This window comes from Argiope bruennichi, chromosome X1 (assembly GCF_947563725.1).
Source record: "Argiope bruennichi chromosome X1, qqArgBrue1.1, whole genome shotgun sequence".
Lineage (NCBI taxonomy): Eukaryota > Metazoa > Arthropoda > Arachnida > Araneae > Araneidae > Argiope > Argiope bruennichi.
Genome location: NC_079162.1, coordinates 117,188,286 through 117,210,228, shown reverse-complemented (window position 1 = coordinate 117,210,228; position 21,943 = coordinate 117,188,286). Strand labels below are relative to the sequence as shown.

At 28.8% G+C, this 21,943-nt stretch overlaps 1 protein-coding gene across 2 annotated transcripts in view; it reads left to right on the top strand.

The window, feature by feature from the left end:
* The window catches only part of LOC129958154 (TBC domain-containing protein kinase-like protein), a 71,371-nt gene that overhangs the window by 9,527 nt on the left and 39,901 nt on the right, over positions 1 to 21,943 (top strand). Inside the window, exons 2-14 of one of the 2 annotated variants that reach the window (XM_056070386.1) lie at positions 7,142 to 7,337; positions 8,625 to 8,697; positions 9,081 to 9,195; positions 9,338 to 9,411; positions 10,462 to 10,570; positions 11,847 to 11,916; positions 17,038 to 17,099; positions 17,233 to 17,294; positions 17,807 to 17,955; positions 18,426 to 18,555; positions 20,114 to 20,213; positions 20,324 to 20,373; positions 20,691 to 20,784. In XM_056070386.1, the coding sequence (XP_055926361.1) occupies positions 7,142 to 7,337; positions 8,625 to 8,697; positions 9,081 to 9,195; positions 9,338 to 9,411; positions 10,462 to 10,570; positions 11,847 to 11,916; positions 17,038 to 17,099; positions 17,233 to 17,294; positions 17,807 to 17,955; positions 18,426 to 18,555; positions 20,114 to 20,213; positions 20,324 to 20,373; positions 20,691 to 20,784 (1,284 nt within the window). Of the gene's footprint in view, positions 1 to 7,141; positions 7,338 to 8,624; positions 8,698 to 9,080; positions 9,196 to 9,337; positions 9,412 to 10,461; positions 10,571 to 11,846; positions 11,917 to 17,037; positions 17,100 to 17,232; positions 17,295 to 17,806; positions 17,956 to 18,425; positions 18,556 to 20,113; positions 20,214 to 20,323; positions 20,374 to 20,690; positions 20,785 to 21,943 lie in introns of those variants that run through there. The other variant, XM_056070387.1, reaches the window with a different exon arrangement.

Here is a 21,943-nt window from a genome sequence, read left to right as displayed (position 1 = left end):
ATGTGAACCTTGTTAAAAAATAAAATAGATATTAAATGTTTTGGAAGGAGACTATTTTTTCAATATTTAGAAATAGCTTTTTAAAAAACCCATTAATGTCCACCCGGCCAAATGAGCTTCTGCCTGTCATGCGAAACTGTCTTGGAAAGACAGTTTCGCATGATAGGCAGAAGGAATCAGACATGATAGGCAGAAGGACTCAGACTTTGTAAAAAAAAAAAAAAAAAAAAAAAAAAAAAACGTGAGGAAACAGAACCTTCTGTCAAGCGTATTCGGTTCGTTACGTGTCCTAAAACACGCGAAAAAAGTCTACCAAGGAATGTGGTAAGCGCAATCGATTTGATTGGAAAAATTATGCCAAGATCATTATGATATATAATGAATACAATAATCATAATGATTAATTGATATCAAATGAAAATTGTTTTCAAATTCCTGATCTTATTGTGAACTGATCATTTTATTTTTGAGTATTTTGTTGTACCTATATTGCACCCCCCCCCCTTTCCTATGGCTACATCTCTTACATTTATAAAAGATTTTAAAAATTAATTTTGGGGTTATTTGCTATGGTAAATAAATACGTGTTTATTTTAACAATTAAGTCATTGAATGCTCCCACATAACCTTTCATGTTTCAAATTTTCACCCGGTCATCCGAAGGTTAAAGTCTCTGAAATCCGTATTTTCCATTTTCATATTCTTTATTTGAGAATTATCTTATTTATTTATGTCTTAGGTCGTTAAATATAACTAAACTCTTACAATTATTGAATCAAGATAGATTATTCTTAGAATGCTTTCTTTCTTTTAGACAATTATTATTATTACTTCCAACGGGCTGTTACTTTCAACTTTCAGTCGAAGGCATTAATCTGCATTCTTCTTATCGTATCAGAATGCCTAACGGTCATGAAGCAGGATATATATATATATATATATATATATATATATATATATATATATATATATATATATATATATATATATATATATATATACGAATTTCGGTTGAAGAATCGGAATGAATCATCTAGGGGAAAGAGGGAGCCGAGAATTTGTTCATAAATTCAGAGAAAATGTCACTTCTTGAATGAAAAAAATATAAAAACGTTTTGCTTTCTTACATTTATTATAAAATTCAATCCATAAAATCCTATTTTTTAGTAAAATCACGAAATTAAAATTCTATCAAAGAATAACAAATTTTAATTAAAAGAGATACAAGGGCGCTATAAAAAGTATCCGACTTTGAATACTCCCACACAGAAGGAATGCTAGGCCAGCGCTACTGTGCACATTGGAAGTATACATCTTAATGCGCATGCTTTCATTTCCCCCCCGTGTTTGAGAGTTCTAGTCTCTGCTTGTTGGCCGCTGAGTGAGTTGCTGTTTGTTTGTGTGCGTGTGTGTGTGTGCGTGCGTGCGTGCGTGTGTGTGTGTGCTTGCGTGCATGCGTGTGTTTGTGTGCTTGCGTGCGTGTGTGTGCGTGCTTTCATGATGATTGAACAAAGATACTGCCTTCAATTATGTCAAAAGCTGGGTGATTCCCTAATAAAAATGAACAGGTGTTTGGCGACGATGTGATGGGGGTGTCTCTAGCTCAATATATGAAGTGAACTGTTTTCGTTTTTTAAAGTTTATTGCAAAACTCAACAAAGATGTATCAAATTATGATTTGATTAATGCAAACTAAATTATTAAAGGCATAAAATTGCACTATTAAATCACCCTCATTTAACAGGAGGTGATTGTTTAGGTTTTATGACGTAAGAGCCTTGGCCACCCTTACTGCACGTTGAATAGAAAGAAAATATGAACAATAATTGCAGATAAGAGGGCTTTCTCACCAGCTTAGTAGAGGGGCATCTATCATATGGTCCAGTTTTCACGAAAAGCCAGTCTGAAATTAGAGGTTTTTCTCGTTCGGTCCCTGGGGTGGGTGGCTCTGAAAGTGAGCTCTAACATCCCGTCATGCGTTTAAATTTTAAATTCCAACATTTGAAAAATATACATCATATATATAATATACATAATCTTTCTGGTAAATTTTTAAGTTAATTTTGAAAACTTCTTAAATAGTATTTGTAATAGAAAGAGTAAATTAGGAACAATTAAAATAAAATACAATCAAAGCAATAGCTAAGCTACATATCAAATACAAATATGAATATAAAATACAGGAATACAATCTTCATATGAATAATATTTCATTATATATCATGTAGTATGTCATGAAAATACTACATAACTGAAATACAGTATACTTGAAATACATAAACACACTTCATAAGTATAATGAAGAATATATAGAGATAGAGGAGGTGAGATTATGTGTTTATTAAAGAAAGTAGGTAATTATATGTTTTAACAGGTAGTAAGCAAACTTAAAATATCAGTCTTTTAAAAGTACTGTTACGAACTTTCCGGGTTTGTTTGAATAGTGGAAGTTATATGGTGTGGAGAACGCTCAATCAGCAGGCGGCAGTAGAAAATGAAAAAACGACGTTTATTTACACGAAGACACACAGGACAGCACATTAACGACAACTATATACAGCATAGAGAGGACAATTATCTTCAGCCGAGACGTGCACGCAACAAGACTCTACTGCAGACAGTAGCGCACAGCTTAATTCAGCACTAGCTTGACTCCGCCGCTGCTCTGCTAATCTCTGGAAGACTCGTTCTTCACCGTCGATTCCGACTACTCCCCGGCAGCTGCAGGCTGCCTCCTTTTATAGGTCCCAGGAGGCTGGGCTAGAAGCCTCTCAACCAATCAGGAACTTTCGAGGCGTATCTCGGTTCCTAATGGACGGATCGGGAAAATTCTCGATGTTTCGGGTATAATCTATTTTGGTGCCAAAGTCGCCAAGCTCTGGAACCTCCGACGCTACACCCGGACTCCGTCCAATACAGATGACTGTAAAACAGTCTTTCTGATGATGGAACCAACTATGCTGGGAAGCAGCATCACAGATTCGTAACAGTACTCTTTGCTGTTCTTACATTCACTACACGTACATATCCGTCCTTAGCAAATATTGCATCAATATTTCGGTTAAGTAACCATTTGCACTTAGGTAAATTCTCTTCTTTTGCTTCTACCATCATACGTGGTTTTACCTTATTTTTTACAAAATTGCCATTTTTGGCTTTGCTGAAAATAATTTAAGAAGTCAGAACTCCTCCTTTTCTAAATATATGTTGGATCAATTTTACTCGCTGCCTCCTGGATAAGCGATTATTATATGCAATGATTAAATCAAGTTCGAAAATTGTACTTATTGGTCGTCCAATAAAAAAATATCCTGGCATCAAAGCTTTCTAGTCATTAATATTAAAAAAAAAATTGGAATGATTGGACGTGAGTTTAAGATTCTCTCAATTTCTATAATAATGTTGTTTAATTCTTCATATGTTAAATTTATATATCCAACCGCCTCTCGAAAATAATACTTCAAGGATTTCACGCCAGCCTCTCAAAGTCTACCAAAATGTCGTGAACTCGGAGGAATAAACTTCCATTTAATTGCATTAGAAGCCAAAAAAATTATTCAAATTATCATCTGGATAAGTAACTATGTTGTGTAGTTTGTCAATTTAGCTTGAGCTCCAACAAAATTAGTGGTATTATAAAGAAAAAGAAAGGCAGCGAATGAGAACCACATTTAGGATACCGTCGGTAAGCATCAAATTTCTCCACACAGACGAGTTAAGATTTTGTCTGGAGATAGTTAATCACCATATCTTCACATGGAGAAAATGTGATATGAGCAATAATAATTTGGTACGCGAAAAATTATAAAATCGACGATGTGTGAATGATGGTTTGTTTGGGCAATAATAAGTAGATTTACAATCCTGTATATCACCCAAAACGGAAATTTTTCAAGTAAAAAATTCAAGGAAGTTTTTCTTGAATCTGTTTGCAGGAGTCAACCTTTATACATTCATTCTAATGAACAAAAACGCTCAATGTCATAGAGCTTATCTTTTTGGAAATTGAATTTTGGAGCAATATTTCCATCTTCTAATGTATCCAATATATTTATCACACCTTGAATCCAGAAAACCATGTATGGGACATTTACTTAAAATAAATTAGAGTTTGGCCAAGGCCTTTTCTGAAACTTCAAAAGCTAGGTACTGCCCTTGTTTAAAAATGGCAGTGCCTCTAAATTACAAGACTTCTTTGTAAATTCCAAGCGAAGTCGATATTCAGCATTTTTAGCTGTTCGAGAAGACCGTAAGTCCTGCTGATATCACACGAAATTCCAAGAAATTCAAATTTTTACTTCCAAATTATAAAATTTCTTAAATTTCCAAGCACATTAGTCTTTTATTTGTTAAAGTAAAGGAATTTAATTTTGTTATCCAGATTTTCTGTCATATGTTTATAGAATAATATATTAGAAACTCTTATTCTAATTTGTCTCAAAAGAGGTTACTGGGGCATTATGTTTCTTTACAAAAAGTGAATGTTGCTTTTTTTTCAGCAGTGTAGGGTATATTTTATACATATTGTATCTTTCAAATGCATTTGTTCATATATTGTTGAGTAAATTTCAAATTAATTTACAAACTGAAATACTGAAAATAAAATCAATTATCTATTTCGATTTTGACATTTTAAGTAGTCTGTATAGAATGACCAAAATATAACTTATAAAAAAAGGATGACTGATATAATCTCCCGATGATTTCGATTCCTCTGAAATTTTACGCGTAGTCTCACAAGGAACTTAAAAAAGTTTTTTTTTTCTAAACTTTTTAAAGAATTTTATTCAAGAAGAATTAGAAAAGAATTTCATCTTATATCTTTTTATCACAAGGCTCTACAAAAGCATGACTTTGGCTATTTTTACATTTCTTTTTAATGAATTGTTTGCCAACGTTTGGAATTCAAGGTGTTAATGGAATTCTAAGAATCTGCTATTTTTATTTCAGAAACAGGCGCGACCGTAATATAAGTTTCTGCTGTATCTTTTTTCCTTTGTTGTTTTAGAAAAACTGTTTAAAAATAATGTAGCTGCAATTATTCATTCTATAAACAATAAAGAAAAAGCTACTTAGAAAGAAATACTTGTAATAACTGGCAAACGCTTTAATGAAAGAATATATTGAGTGAAGAGTGCTGACCTTTTTAACAAAGGGAGTTAAACTTAAAAGTGTTTAAAAGAAAATTAGGACTAAATTTTGTAGAAGTGAATGATAAAAATGGTGAAAAAGACTCAAACTTGCCAAAGTGATGAGCACAGTAGAAAATGCTTATAATAATGAATAAATCTTTATTTATTACCCCTTTCATAAAAAATTATTTACTATCATAATACTGTGACGTCATTTGCTGGACTGGTTTGTATTAGTCTGTATTGACTGCTTGTTTGAAGATAACTCTCATATCTACATTTAAGAATTTTGGTCGGATCGGATAGGGTATCGAACCTAACTCAGAGGGGTTTGAGCAAGTCACTATGGAACCTTAATCGATAAGATTGTGTTTCTAACCAAGATTATGGGGCTAGAAGTGGATTGCGCCTGAATCGATACTGGTGGAAGAACATAACTATAATTAGCAAAGGACAAATGTATCTGCATTTTATGCCATAGCAAAACAGATGCGGAGGAGATTTGATTTAAAGAGAAGGAAAGATAGGCTGAGCAATAACTTCCAATGAAATAAAGGAGATACTAAAAGAATGGGAAACTATTGCATCATACATTGAGAAGCGTCACCTTAATGAATGACCTATACACACTACAACTTCATTTAACGATAATCCTATTTTTGCCAACTTTTGAAATGTGGCCAAAGACAAATGTCTTTAGCCAATTATCTTGTTAAAAAAGCACGCATTATAAATAATAAATTACATTATTATTAATTTGTTATAGTATTGTTTTCGGAATGGAATGCGTTGTACTATTTTACATGGATTTCTATGAAACAGAAATCAGTACTACATTCTCTCGCCGCTGAAACTGATACTTTTCGTTTCAGATGCTGACTCGGGCCTATCATTTCTAGACGATTGTACTGTTTGAAGGGGTGAAATGTAATAACTAAGAACGGCGCTTCTCCAGAGTTCTTTATTAGGCGCGTTTCCTTTTCAATTCTTTTCCGGTGTTGATATTTATTTCGTTTTTAATCTTACCGTTTTTGTTTTCATTCAAAATTTATGCAACATTTCTATATATTGCTTGGTAAAAAAAAAAAAAAAAAAAAAAAATCTAAATCTTTCATTTCACATATATTTCAGTGAAATCAAAGTCGACTGGCTCAAAAGTGCGGTGGGTTTTCATATCTGAAAACAGACAGTAAAAGGACAGAAAGATATTATATTTGCTCTATTTCAGCATTCTATGTTGGTATTTACTGTAGTTGCTGCTATAATTCTACATTAAATACTTTATATCAAAGCATTTTAAAATGTGAATCACAAATTCCAGTGAACTTGCAAAATAAAAATATTGAAGGATCAAAAACTCTCTCTGTAGATTTTTTAATTTTTGAAATCAAAATTTTTTTTAATTATTAAAATTTGCGAAGTAAATTTTTTAGATTTCTTTTTATTTAACCTTATTAATGCCTAGTTTCCTATTTAACTTTCTATTTCGGATTAGCAGCATAATATTAAGAATGAAAATGGTGTTATTTCTTTTGCTTCTGGAAAGGCATACGAGTTTTAGAAGCCTATTTTTATGCAGTTTGGAGGGGGAAGGTATTGTGCAGTCATTGAAATATTTACTTGTCTATTGTTGGTTCTTAGTACTGTTACCTACCGGAAGCCCTACCATTAGTAAAAGTGGTTGTTCTTTAAATTAAATGCTTTACAAATCATTTTATTTTCATTTATTGTAAATAATTGCGTTGAAAATATTATTGTGGCATGCAAATAAAAATTAAATCTTACTTTTTCGTTAATAATCTTTTCTCTTGTATGAGTGTTCAATAAAAATTGGAAGCTTTAGAAGCTATTATTAGACTTCCTTCCTTAGTTATTATCCTTCAGAATACATATCTGTTAATGACTAAAACCATTTGATGACTATTGTGTTTTCATACACCATGCGACAGCAATAAAAATGTAATCATAGGTAATTAAAATGCATTTCATAATTTTATTTATTTTTTTAGATGCCAAACAAAACTAATGCAGCCGTTTTGGGAGCATGGACATTTTTTGCTTCTGCTCATGCCATAGATGTTTGCGGCATAAATGGACTTCCTTTGACTCCAAATTCAATACGTATATTGGGTCGTTTTCAGAAATTAAAATCATTATATCATCCAGGGCTATGCACTTACTTGGATATAAAACGAGGCAAGCATGGTAAGTGTTGAGTAGAAAATAATGTTTTAATTTAGGGCAGGCATATGTTTTTTCAGAAATATTTATTTAAATTTTATACATTATGTTTTTTTTTAAACTTAACTTTGCTTTGAATCTTTGATGAAAATTATCAATTTATATCTAATATAAAGGGACTTTTATTGTTCTTAACTATTTTTTCCTGGCAAACACAGTATCTAGCCGTAGATTTTTTTTGAATAGTTACAACATTTTACTGTCCGCTTTTGAATTGCTATTTGTGTTCATGATATAAAAAGGCACTCAACCATGTATTTTTTTCTCTCTCTCTCTTTTCTGATTATTTAAATGTTTGACTGGTAACTGATGAACTTAACCGAAAGATTCAGTTTCAACAAATTTCCAACAATTATTTATGTATTCACTGTAAATTTAACTTTTGACCTCCTCCTCCACTTATATTTCTTCTACCATATCTATAAACACAAAAAACAAAATGGGGAGGGAGGGGGAAACGTCGATTTCAAATGTACATTTAAATAATAAAATATATTGTTGTATCACGAATTTTAATTAATTGTAAAAAAATTAATATTACATTTAAAGAAATATTTCACATTAAGCTCGCACTTGAAAAATTCCATTTATGTCTTTGAATATGGAAGAATCTCTCAGAAGCGCAATGAATGCTTTGTCGATAACTTTGGCGGTCCTGATTCATAGTCTTAAGAAGCCGCCATTACTTGAATAATGAAAATATGTGTAGAAAGTCAAGTTTGACAGAAGATGTTTGTACATTACACCTGGAAAGCTTAATTTAATAAACTCAGTTTTTCTAAATTTAGTAAATAAAATATGCTAAAAATTTCTGTACTAAAATACTTCCAAACATACTGAAATTATTGTATTTAAGGAAAATGTTGATTAGCAAATAAATGTCGAAAAACTGTTGTAGCTGTTAATATGAAATCTTCCTCGATTAATTTTTCTATTCAAGCAATTTATGTGCATATGCGGTAAAGTACGCTATGAACTTACACAGGTTTTTCTTCTTCGCTGCTGCATTTTTTTTTTTTTTTTTTTTTTTTTACTGTTTTACATCTTATTTATGTATTTTTCTCTATTTAGACAACTGGAAACTATTTTTCAGAGAAGTAATTTTTTAAATATTTTGTATAATTTTTTTGAAATTTTTTTTTCGTCGTGACAGATATTTCATTGTCTTTCTTTCCCCTCCCTCTTTTTTTTAAATAAAAAAGGAGCTTGACTCTTTTCTTTCTCAAAAATTTTGTCTTTTTCAATTTTTAGAACGTGTGATGATAGTTTGTGAATATTATCCAGACAGTGTTGAAGATGTAAAAATGAAATTAACATTAAGAAGGTAAGCTACAAACCAGTTAGTTAAAAAAACTAAAGAAAGAAAAGAAAATGTCATAAACTTTTGCAGAAATTTAAGATATATTGTTTGTCTTTTTCCTTACAAATTTAAACATTAAATTTATATACTTTTTAAACTATAGTGTATACCTATATATATATATATATATATGTTGTATGTTAATTTTTTGTTTATGTTTTGTAATATGTTAGAAATACAAAATATGTTAATTTATTTGTAATTTTTTATATGTTATTGAAATAGAAAATTTCAAGTTTCCAAAATTCTTATTACATAGAAAACTTATCACCATTCAAGCATTTCTTTAAATTTTTTTTTCTAATTATGTAAAAAATATTTATGGAAGATTTATATTCATATTACAGCCTTAAGAAGTTGGCAAGTCTTGCTTATGAATCCTTGGACGCTTTGTCATATTTGCATTCGTATGACATCATTCATCGTTGTCTTTCTCCTCAAAATATACGTCTTGATTCCAAGGTAATACTACCTACCTCTCTGTCTCTCTACTTATATAATTATATATATATATATAGATATTTAAACTAATGCGACAAGTTCGGATTATGATGGTCTAAATAATTTTGTATTTTTAAATATTTGCTTTTGTTTTATCTTTAAGGGCCATGTAAAAATTTCAAATTACGGTTTATATTACATTACAGAATGGGGAACCACTGTGTCTTTTCCAATTGGGTAAGTAAGAAAATGTATATATATTATTATGTAATATCGTATACCTTTATATATTTTTGTAGAGGAGAAGGGACGTTTTTCTCTTCATTATGTTTCATGTATTTCCTCCATTATATCTTATTTTATATTTGTGAAATCTTAAATTTGATGGGAAATATTTCTGTATTTTTATGCTGTTATTCAGTAATTATTTTGTTACTTATCTTGTATCGAAAATATACATATATATTTGATTACCTTAAATAATTGAAAATATTATAACAAAAAATATTATCAGATCTTTATAGTATTTCATTCAATTGCGTGCACTTTTTGCACGGATTCACCTTCACTGTTTGTCTCTCCTTCAGTAAACTGAAATTACTGTCGGGAAAGGTTTAAGAAGCAAATATATGCTCAAGCACCAGGAAACTGTTACTGATGTGAACATTTGTAAAATGCATAGCAATGCTAGCTAAATATTTTGCAGCTTAGTTGTTTCCGCTAATGAATATATCCCTATCACTTAACAGAATTGTTTAGACTTTAGGAACGGTAGGCAATAAAGATTTAAATAATTTTCTGTGCTTTGGCATAGGTAACATTAATTAAATGAGTCATTGCATTTCGGAAGTAAAGTTCAAGTTTGGATATTTACGAAAGACTCCTGCGAAGGTTTTGCTTTAGTACAAAAATTTCAGAAAAACCTTCTACTTATGACAGCAAGATGGTATGAAACTCACCTTAAGTGAATGCGACTTAAATCGTCTTTCGTAACACGCATGTAACTTTGCCGCGAATAACATTAACAAAATTCTGTGCTGAAGCCTTTATCAACATCAACTTCTGGATTGGCAATTTATCCCACTCGATATAATCTTTAATATCTGACAACCATAATGCTGATTGCAAAGTACAGAAATAAGTATCCTCGCCATTTTTTTTTTTTTTCATTTTGTACTCAATACTTTTTGGATGATTATTAATTGTTACATTTAAAGTTATCAGCTTTTATATAATTTTATGTCATATGTAGCATTCTAAGAATACTTATATTTTTCCTCCTTTTAGTGTTCCAAAATATATGGCTCCTGAAATTCTTGCTCATGGTCCATCTGATCGCTCATCTCCAAAATGTGATATCTGGTCATTAGGGCTTATTTTATTGGAATTATTTTTGGTATATAGTATTTTTTATTTGTGGAATATTTTGACTCCCAAACTACTGTTGAAGTGTTTTGTTCCCTGTACACAGAGATGGGCTGAAGTAATTTTACTGATTGGGAAGGCAATAATATGCTCCTTCCCCTAGAACCAACGATTTTTTAAATTCTTTAATGTGTGTGTTCTAATTCAAACAAACTTTTATTTTGACAAATTTTTAACTTAGAAATATGCATGTTTTACATGCGTATATGACTTAATATTACGCCAAGTTTAGGGATTCCGTTTATTTATTGTCTTACAAAATTATATGTCCAAACAAATTCATTTGAATAATAATTTACAAAACACATGCCCGTACATGATATAATAAATCAAATATGAAATTGTATTGCCATTATAATCTCTTGTAAAGAATCCTGTAAAAATAAACCGATTTTTATTTAATTTTGTATTGACCTGACCTGTTCTAATAATTCAAAACTTATGGAAATAAAAACAGCAGTAATTTTTGCAAATATGTATTCTTTGAAATAGAAAATTAAATAATGTATTAATTAATAGATATGATATCAAAATAATGATAGGATGCTCATATCATAATTAATATTTCAAAAAACAATTTTTAAACTTATTTTCTCTACATATATCTTATAGCTTAAGTAAAACTGTTTGAGATGCATTAGTTTATTTCTACCAATTGATCATGTTTATCTTTTTGAAAAAAAGAAGTGGATGACATTCTTGAAGGAATTGCTTTCATTGACCTACTGTATGTATATTCAGGCAATAATTAATCAAACAAGATATCACCTTATTTAAAATTCTTTCTGAAATTTTGATATATGAAAAGCCATCTAAGAATTTGCATTGTTTTTTGTTTTTTTTTCAGTTATTTATATAACTTACATATTCCTGTTTACAAGGTTGTTTAAATTTATACAATTATTAGTAGGATAAATTGAACGCTAAATAATTGTATGCATTTTTATTTGCATTGAATACAGATTTCAGAACAGTTTTAATAACCTTAATATCTAAACCAATTGCTGTAATTCTTGATTTCTTTTGAAAATTAATATCTCTTCCCTTTTGAAATTATATGAGAAATTGCACCACACAGAAAGATCTGCTAAATTTAATTTTGTTTATTACTTTTCTCGAGCAATTGATCGATAATTACGAATGCACTAGGTTATGATAAAATGATGTAGGTCATTCATTTTATTGCATACTTCCTTTATCCTATAGTTGAATTTTCAACCACATTAACTCGCATTTTTTTAAAATAGGAAGTTTCATTCTGGACTGAATTTACATTGGAAAATATGTTTAAGGAAATTATTTCCTTTCTAAAATTAGGTATGTAAAATGTTTTTTTTTTTAATTTATTACATAAAAATCTACAAAAGATGTAGGTTTTGCATTGAAAAAAGCAAAGTATACTGATTTTTTTTTATAAGATTAATATTTAAAAAATACTGTTTTTTTCATATTTGTGTTTTATTTTATTAAAAAAACATAACCGTGGAAACTATCTTAACTATCTTGAAAGCATATAGTAACTGTAAGGGGGGGGGGGTTTCGCATATAAATGGAAAACAAAATGCTTTATATATATATATATAATATGCCATCTATAAATTAACTCTTAAACAATTTTCTTTTCCTTTTTTTTTTTTTTTATGCATAGATATTTATTAATCTTAGAACATTCCTCGGTCATTCTCACCATTGTCTGCATATTTGAAAAACATCCTTATTTAAACTTATGATTAAATGTAAGCATTTTAATGTTTGCTTTAAGTGTAGATTGCAATGTGAATTTGTTTCTATACTTTACTTCTCCTATTATGTTCAGTCGCAGAAAAATAGAGCCACACAGCTTTATTCTGGCATCGTTCATCGTAGAATTATAAGAAAGGAGTCATTTGAAAAAGCTTAACATACTGTTAAAGTTTTTTTAAAGATTTTATTAGGGACCATCTATATATTGAGATAAGCACCAACTTCGAAATTTCCCATTAACACCTGTTTTTTCTTATAAAACTTCAAAAGTCATTCGTAGAAACCAAGTTTCATTAATTTAGGCCATTGAAAGTTTGGACAGCACTATTGCAATGCTCCTGATCAAACTTTCCTTTGAAGGATTTAATTATTCAATTTTACAAACATTCTGATGAATTATTTTCTTAATAATTTATGCATAATGAAATCCATATTTTCTAACAAGGAAAGTGCCAATTGTACTTAAATTTACTGATGTTTGTTTTAATGCACATATTTCTTACACAATTCTCAAATTTCATGAGATTAATCTGCCATAATTATAATTTTTCTAGTGTTGTATATTATCGCAAATGGGATTTTAAAAATTCAGGCATCGGAACATTATTTATTAAACATTATTAAGAATCCGGCCTGAAGACTTTTTCAAGGGTCACCTTCAGGCAGGGATTCAAAAAAAGTCATTTTTTCTGTGAAGGAATGCAGACAAAAAGTCTAATAACGATTCCTCGTGACCTGAAAATCCCCTGAAATTAGGCCTAAGAGATATACCATTTTAACAGAAAGGACAATACAAAACAAAAAATTAGAAGAAAATAACCACTAAAAAGTAAAAATACAATAACAAAATAACAATAAACACTAAAAAAACTTAAACCATTAAATAAACAAAAAGGAAATACATACCAGCAGCAGCAAGGAAATTTTAAGCTATCGATTGTGATTCCCTGCTTCTTAAAAACACAAAGCTAATGTATTAAAGGTAAATAATAATTGTAGTCTCCCAGCGCCATCTATTGAGTGATCTAATATGCAAGTAAAATTCTATTTTAATTTTAGGTAAAGGATTAATCCCAAGTCATATTTTGTTTAATCAAAAAGTTGATATTACAGTAGTTTCTTCGAAATTCATTAAATTTTTTATGAGGTTATTTGATGCTTCAATATAGGAATTTTTATTATTGCAAACATTTTTGATCCTGTTAAATTGTGAAAAAATTAGATTTTTGAAAATTTTAGAGTTTAGATTGGAATGATAATTACCCCTTGAATTCACACCTTTTATCGTAGATACCAACTATTGTTTTATCATTAGCAATTTCGATTTTTAAATCCAGAAAGGTAGCCACAAGTTGATTTTTATTTGTTTCTGTTAGAATTAAATCTTTTGAATAGCAATTGGTAACAATATTAGTATTGTCTAAGTTAATCAAAAGTAGGTCATCAATATACCTCATCCCATTTAATTATTTTATTCTCATAGTAATGTAGGAAAATATTAGCTAAAGCACTTGAGAAAGCTGTTCCCATTGGAATGCCTTTTACTTGTTTATAAAAATTGATTCCATTAAAAACTTAATTTTCAATAATATTAAAATTACATAACTCTAGCCAGTTATTTTTAGGAATAACATCTTCAATTAAATATTCATCATATTAAATTCCATCATAAAATTTAGATAAAATAAATAAAACAGATTGTTACTGTAATAAAGAAAATTTGTAAGATTTTATAGATGTTGATAAAGGTCATATTATTACAGGTAATTTAAAAATTATTGCATCCAACTCTTTAAGAGAATTAATGGAAAGAGGAACTAAATTTAGATTAAGAGAAAAAATAAACCATAGTAAAATTTTAATTTCTATTGGTAAAGATTTGGATATTTTTATTGCTAAATTATCTAGAAAATACCATTGGCCTGCGGAAGATTTCGGGGAATGGAAAGTGAGAATTTTAGAGGAAATAAAAATAAAAATGAATACTGATATTGACAGATCTAAAGAACGCGGGATTTATTTTTGCAAAACATTAAAAAACGAAATAAAAAATTAAAATGAAAAATTTGTTATTACAGTAATAGATAAATCAGCAAATAATTTCCGTTTAATTTGTAAATATTATTATAAAGAACTTTTAATTAATGAATATAACTCTAACGAAACTTATATTTAAAAGAACACCGGGGAAAAGGAATTAGATAAAAGAATGCTAGCTTTTGCAAAAAAAAAACCAAAATTAAGAGTTGCTCACTAAACTATCCTTATTTACTCCCAAGAGTTAAATTTCATAAAAATCCATTAAAATTCAGATTCTTGACTTGTAGCACTGGTAGTTATAATTACTATACGGAAAAACATTTCTTGAAATACTTAAAAATTATCCTGGACAAAATCAAAGATGAAGACAAATTTATAATTTCTAGTATCAAAGAAGTACTGGATTTTCTTAAAGATAACAACATTAATAAAATTAATACTTATGATTATCTACCAATCTACCTCATTAAAAATTAATAAAGGTCTGTACTTTTTTATATGATGAATATTTAATTGAAGATGTTATTCCTAAAAATAACTGGCTAGAGTTATATAATTTTAATATTATTGAAAATTACGTTTTTAATGGAATCAATTTTTATACACAAGTAAAAGGCATTCCAATGGGAACAGCTTTCTCAAGTGCTTTAGCTAATATTTTCCAAAATTACTGTGAGAATTGAATAAGTAAATATAATTTAATAAACGGGTGGAGGTATATTGATGACCTACTTTTCATTAACTTAGACAATACTAATATTGTTACTAATAGCTATCCAAAAGATTTAATTCTAACATAAACAAATAATAATCAACTTGAGGCTACCTTTCTGGATTTAAAAATCGAAATTGCTAATGATAAAACAATAGTTGGTATCTACGATAAAAGGTGTGAATTCAATTGGTAATTATCATTCCAATCTAAACTCTAAAATTTTCAAAAATCTAATTTTTTCACAATTTAACAGGATTAAAAATGTTTGCAATAATAAAAATTCCTATATTGAAGCATCAAATAACCTCATAAAAAATTTAATGAATTTCGAAGAAACTACTATAATATCAACTTTTTGATTAAACAAAATATGACTTGGGATTAATCCTTTACCTAAAATTAAAATAGAACTTTACTTGCATATTAGATCACTCAATAGATGGCGCTGGGAGACTACAATTATTATTTACCTTTAATACATTAGCTTTGTGTTTTTAAAAAGCAGGGAATCACAATCGATAGCTTAAAATTTCCTTGCTGCTGGTGGTATGTCCTTTCCTTTTTGTTTATTTAATGGTTTAAGTTTTTTTAGTGTTTATTGTTATTTTGTTATTGTATTTTTACTTTTTAGTGGTTATTTTCTTCTAATTTGTTGCTTTGTATTGTCCTTTCTGTTAAAATGGTATATCTCTTAGGCCTAATTTCAGAGGATTTTCGAGTCACGAGGAATCATTATTAGACTTTTTGTCTGCATTCCCTCACAGAAAAAATCCCTTTTTCTGAATCCCTGCCTGAGGGTGACCCTGGAAAAAGTCTTCATGCCGGATTCTTTTTTTTATTTGGTTTATTTGATTTTCCTATTAACTTGATTTCAATACTTTTGTATCAATTCATCTGTGTTTTAGAAGTAGCTGCATTTGCGCTCTCTAAATACTATGAAGTTTTTCCTGTTCCTTTTTTGGTTTTAGTTTGAATAAGAAATAATTTTTAGTTGCTATTCCGAAACTATTTCGTTTCGTTTTCATTTTGGTTTCGTTTTCAAAATATTTCTTACTTTAGATTGGTTACTTATATATATAATATAATATAAAATTGTAATACTATACTATTGTAATTTGTAATTCTGTTTAGTGATTTTATTAATCCATTTAATGCTGTTGATTGATAAATGCTAAATTTTTCAATGTCATTTTGATTATACTTTTTGATGAAGCAAGTGGGCTCTAATATAAATTTTCGATTGTCGTGAATGAAATAGCAAATGACTTTATCATGTGGATTGAAGCTTTAAAAGTATGAGTTTCAAAAAAAATACTAGTGCCGATGTTCAGAGAATATCTAAATATGTGAACAATTTCTTAACAGGGAGTATCAAATATCTTCCAATTATTATATCTCCAATTATCTATTTTTTTTTCTGTGGGAAATCTAACCGTCACATCGAAAAAGGGTGTTAACGCCATTGGAAATTCAAAGTTTGTGCAATTTTAAATATGTAAACAATCCCCTACAAAAATTTTAGACATGGCATCTTTTAATATTCATTACTACCTTTAAAATGGTGCTTTTAGTTTTGACATAGGAGGATCGATTGCAAAATAAATCTCGGTGGCTCCTTTTTTTTCTGGGACTGTGCATTTTAGTATAAATCATGGGCCAAGGTTTTACTTTTTATTTTAAAATTAAATCAATTATTAATTTGAATTATTTCATTCTTTGCAAAAATTTCAAAGTAAATAAAACTATTATGTGCAACTTTGTTTAACCATCTCCTTTGATGATTTGCGTTCTTTATACAAACTGCATTAGAATGCCAATATTACTTTTAATATGAAATAGAACTCATGATTGCTTTTTTTTTATTGTTCTTTAATTTTTATACCTAAGAATCGCAAACAAATTATTAGTTTATAAATATTGATTTATATCTACAATTGCAGAGAATGGTCAAGAAGTTGTCTCTTGTCTTGTGAAATCCCATGACTCTTCAATAAAATATGAAGTATGTTTTCAAAATTTTTACTTTCTCATATTTTACTTTCTTTCAATGAAATATTTATGAAATAGTTTCATTGAAGTTAAAAGTGAAAATTTGGCCTTAACTTTGACTTTTTTCTCCCCTTTTCTAATCTTAGAACTGTCCAGCCAGTTTGCAGAAATTTATAGAAGAATGTTTGAATCCCTTGCCAAACTGCAGGTATGCTACAATGTGTGTTTCTAAACAACAACTAACTGGTTGAGAGTAATTAGATTTTATGAATTAATACAGATTGATCGATAGATGAACGAATTGAGACCTAGAATGAATTGATAATTTAGAAAGGTATCTTGTAACGAAATTAATTGCGCATGATATGTGTATATTCACTAACATATAGCAAGTGGTATTTCTTGTGGCTGCTTATTAAAACCTGAAAATAAGAGAGTTGTTTCTTCTGTGTAAAATATTACTTCGCAATGATCCTTTTCGCTATAAATATTCTTAAGCTTTTAAAAGATCATGTAGTTCATTTTAAATATCTCTTTCAAAGTTTTTTTTTATTTTATTGAATTTTTTTTATTATTATTACTTCTTTAATAGCAAAATGAAATGAAGGACAATGGTAAGACTGATAAATGTGAAATAAGTATTTTTTAAATAAAATTATCATGTGCCTTAGAAATTGCATTAGATATTTTTCATGATTAATTTTGGTGTACTAATTTTAGGCCAGAAGCTCATCAGTTGTTGCTACATTCATTTTTTGAAGAACATGAATTGATTAACAAATCACGAGCTGACACTGTACCTTTGTTGTTCTTGTCCACGCAGCTAAGATGCAATGAATGCAATGGTGCTAAGTTTGATCCAGTATTAGGTAAATGTTTATGTTTTTTAAGTTTCTTTCTGTTCTTGTAAAAACTTAAAGGCTTTTTCAAGTAAGTCTGCTACTTTTGTAAAATAGTTTGAAATTTTTTTTTAATTCAATCAAAATTACAATGAATATGTAGGTAATTCGAGGAAGAAAATGATAATAAAAATTATTGACAAATATGTATTTATAACTTAACTTTTTTTAATAGAACAAGTAATATTTATTTGCATATGCAAATGGTTCTCTTATGAGTAACTGTTGCGCGAATGTCAAAAATCATATTTTCCCCCTTAACATTAAGCAAAAATTAAATGATGGCTATAATTTAATTATTGTTATTATATGTATAAAATTAATTTATATTTGATTTTTACAATTCGCTTTTCAAAGTCCAGTTCTTTTAATTGCATTTATTAAAGATATTATTTTTGTTTCAATGCTGAAATAGAAAATATTTTTAAATCTTCATTTAGATGATCATTTGTCAAAAAGGCCGCTTCAAGAACTATATTATCTGTGGCAATTGGCTGGTGGTGATTTGGAAGCTGAGCTGCGAAGACAAGAACTTATCAAAGCTAAACCACCTGTAGTGACAGTTTCTAAGTAAATACTCCGTTCAATTTTCTTAAAGTAAAATTTGATAGGTTCTCAGAGAGAATATTTCGATCGTTCCTCCTATTTTAGAAGAATTATTGGTGCGGATTTCAGACGTAGGAATCCATTACATTGTGAAGATATCTGGCTCTCGGGTAATTTCATTTCCGTATTAATTGTCATCAGTGACCATGTAATTGCAAACGACTCTTGAGGTACGGTGTTATTTGTTAGACTCCTCTTCATGTTTGGCTAATAGCTAAATAACTAATGTCTAGAATTTGTGATCATTATAAAAAGCCTTCCGTGTTTCCTTTTCATATACTTTAAAAAACAAAAAATAAATTATAGTTTCAAGAGAAAAATTATATTGTATTTTCTACTTTATTTAACCTAATTTTTATTTACTTTTTGGAATAATTTATTTAATAAAGCATCTAGAAACAAGGGCGGCCTGAGGTCATTGGAGGCTATTTACAAGTCTCCTGCATGTGTTCTTGCACATTTTTATTTGTCAGTCGTTTGGTTTTTAAATATTTCATGTCATTAAGTTTTTAAAATAAAATTATTATTTGTAAAACATAGTAAGCTTAAGTAATCTTTGTTGATAATAAAGACTCTTTGAATTCAACTGCTGATGTTCATAAATATTTTCCACAAGAATTATTGAAAGAATTAGATGATTCAATGCATTTTTCTAAAAAAAAAAAAATTATTTTGAAAATTGCTGTTGGATAAAGGTTTGTATAGCTGATAAGTAAATATTAGGACTGTATGGAGAATAACTGAATCTTCTGCAATATTTAATTTCAGTTTGACTGTGTTAAGATTATTTTCCTATCCCTTGAATTCAAGCTTCTATATTGTGCACGTTTTCCTTTCACATGCTTTTTAATATACATGTGCATAAAATAAATTCTAGCTCAGTTAAATTTAGGGAAAATTCCATTTTTTAAATATCTTTGATTAATCACTTTTTCATGTAACAAATCTTTTTAAATCAAGGAAAGATATTTTCAGTCTATATATGATTAGATATCATCTGCTGTGTTATATTGAACTGAATTGTTAACTATTTAGTGACTATATTTGAAATTTATGTATAAAATATATTTGGTTAAATTCTGTTTGAATATTTGTTGAATATTCTGTTTGAATATAGAAATTGTCATTTTTATTTACATCAATTGCATTAATAGTCATTTAAGTCTGATTGATTCCCAGTTATAAGAGCAACATTTTCATCTTTTTAGAAGTAATTTTTCATAATTTCTATTTGTTGATTACAGCAATTATATATAAAAGATAGTACAATCTTTTCTTATAGAAAATACATGAAATAAAAAGGTTTTACTAAAATTCACTTGAAAAACTTATTATTTTTTTTTTAATTTGGTATTACTAAGTAGAAATTTGAAATGTGATTATTTTTACAGATACTAGGCTCTTGCTTTTTATTATTTATTTTGATTTAAAATTTCTGATTTAACATGTGCTGATAAATTTCCATATGTATTGTTGAAATCATATTAAACTGAATCTGATACTTATATATTCATACATGTAGAATAATAACTGGTGAAGGAGAAGAATTTGGTCATGAGAAAGATCAAGCCTTTTTATTAGATGATTCTGTGTCTGTGTTACCTCTTGAACCACTGAGGCATGTGAGTTTAAAACAATTGTTTTCATTGAGTTTTTTTTTTATATCTTCTTTACAAATTATTACAAAAATTTATTAAAACACTGTCAAATATATATCACATTTTCCCCCCAGAGATTAAGAGAAGTGGACTGTGATATCTACTATCCACTGATAGAATATTCGTAAGTAAACTTTACATATACTCTTTTGTATGTATGAATGATCTGTAAATTAGTAAATTATGTATTCATTAAATTATAATTTCTGTGCAAATTTCAGTTATTTATAAGTTATTCCTTTAAGTTTTATCCTATCTGCCGCATTTGTAAAATTGTTAGTCCATTAGTTTTAAAGTCATCTTTTGTAATACTGGGTATATCGCTAAAGATATTTGTTATATTTTTTGCAGTAAAAATATAGAATTGTATAAAAATTTAGCTCTTGATAAATGTATTTGCAGAAATTTGGTCTCCTCTTGATGTAATTTCATTTATTGTAGGTTGAATGGCATTGCACCTTCAACTTTCTTCATGGCACTTAAAGATACAGCCAAACTTCCCATTGTTATAAAAGAGAAAGATGTTGAATATCAGGTAAATAGTAACAACTAAGAAAGTGTTGGAAGCAAGTTAAATATTCCTTCAGTTATACATTTCAGTAATTGGTTGGTAATTATTTTTTAACATCTTTTATACTAAGGTGTGTCAAAAAGTACTTTTTTATTGCTTACACATCAAAACTTTTATCTAAAACTTGTACAGCATTGTTATTAAATTTAAAATGTTATATAAAACATATAACATTTTAAACATATAATGTTATATGTTCTTTAATTTATATTCGTCCAGTTTTTGTTTCATTTTCAAATCGGATGAAAGGAGATACACGCTTAGAGATTTTAGCCATCTTGAACTATTAGTTCAAATTAAGCCTTAAAGCCAATTAATCTATTCGGAAAATTCCTGTAGTGGAGTGGTATGATAATATTTTTTTCCAGACAGCTCAAAACTGGTTCAAACACTTTAAGGAAGAAGAATTGAAATCACACCCAGAAGTGGTAGCTTATAGAAGCTGAGAATTTTAAGAAGTTGAAAGAAAAAAATCCAAGAGAAACGAACCAATAGCTTTCAAAATCTTGCAGAAAACCTTGATCACTTCATTATTCAGGGTGCGTAGCTTCATGAAAAGTGCTTAAATTTGAAAACCAGTTTTAAGCAATTTCAAGCTTACTTTTGAAATGGGCTCCTTAAAAAGTGTTTAATTATCCCAAAAATAGCAAAAACAGCATTTCCCCCCACACGTTGAATACGATAATTCGAAAGCATAGTCATAAAGGCTTGTTTATCAGATGTCTGAGGAAAACCAAGGAAAGAGTAAAATTCGGACAAGGAATCCAGGGTGAAATAGATCCAGGTATCACAAAACATATTACAATAATACTAAATGAGTCTTTTTTTCCCCCCACTTCTTTTTTCTTCTTTAATGTGTATTGCAGTTTATTGACATAGTGGAAAATTTATACAAAAGGGACAATGCGAAATGCTTACTCTGCCATACTTGTTGCGGATATGAAAAAGCGTTCGTTTCTTGTAATTTTTCAGCATTAAAAAAATCTTTAGTGGCTGTGATGTTGAAGAATTTATTTAAGTTATGCTTAACCTTTTATGTGTTGTTAAGGATCAATCCGCAGATTGGTCCTATCAACGAAAATTAAGAATATAGCAGGATGAATTGATGCGCCAATGGATGTAT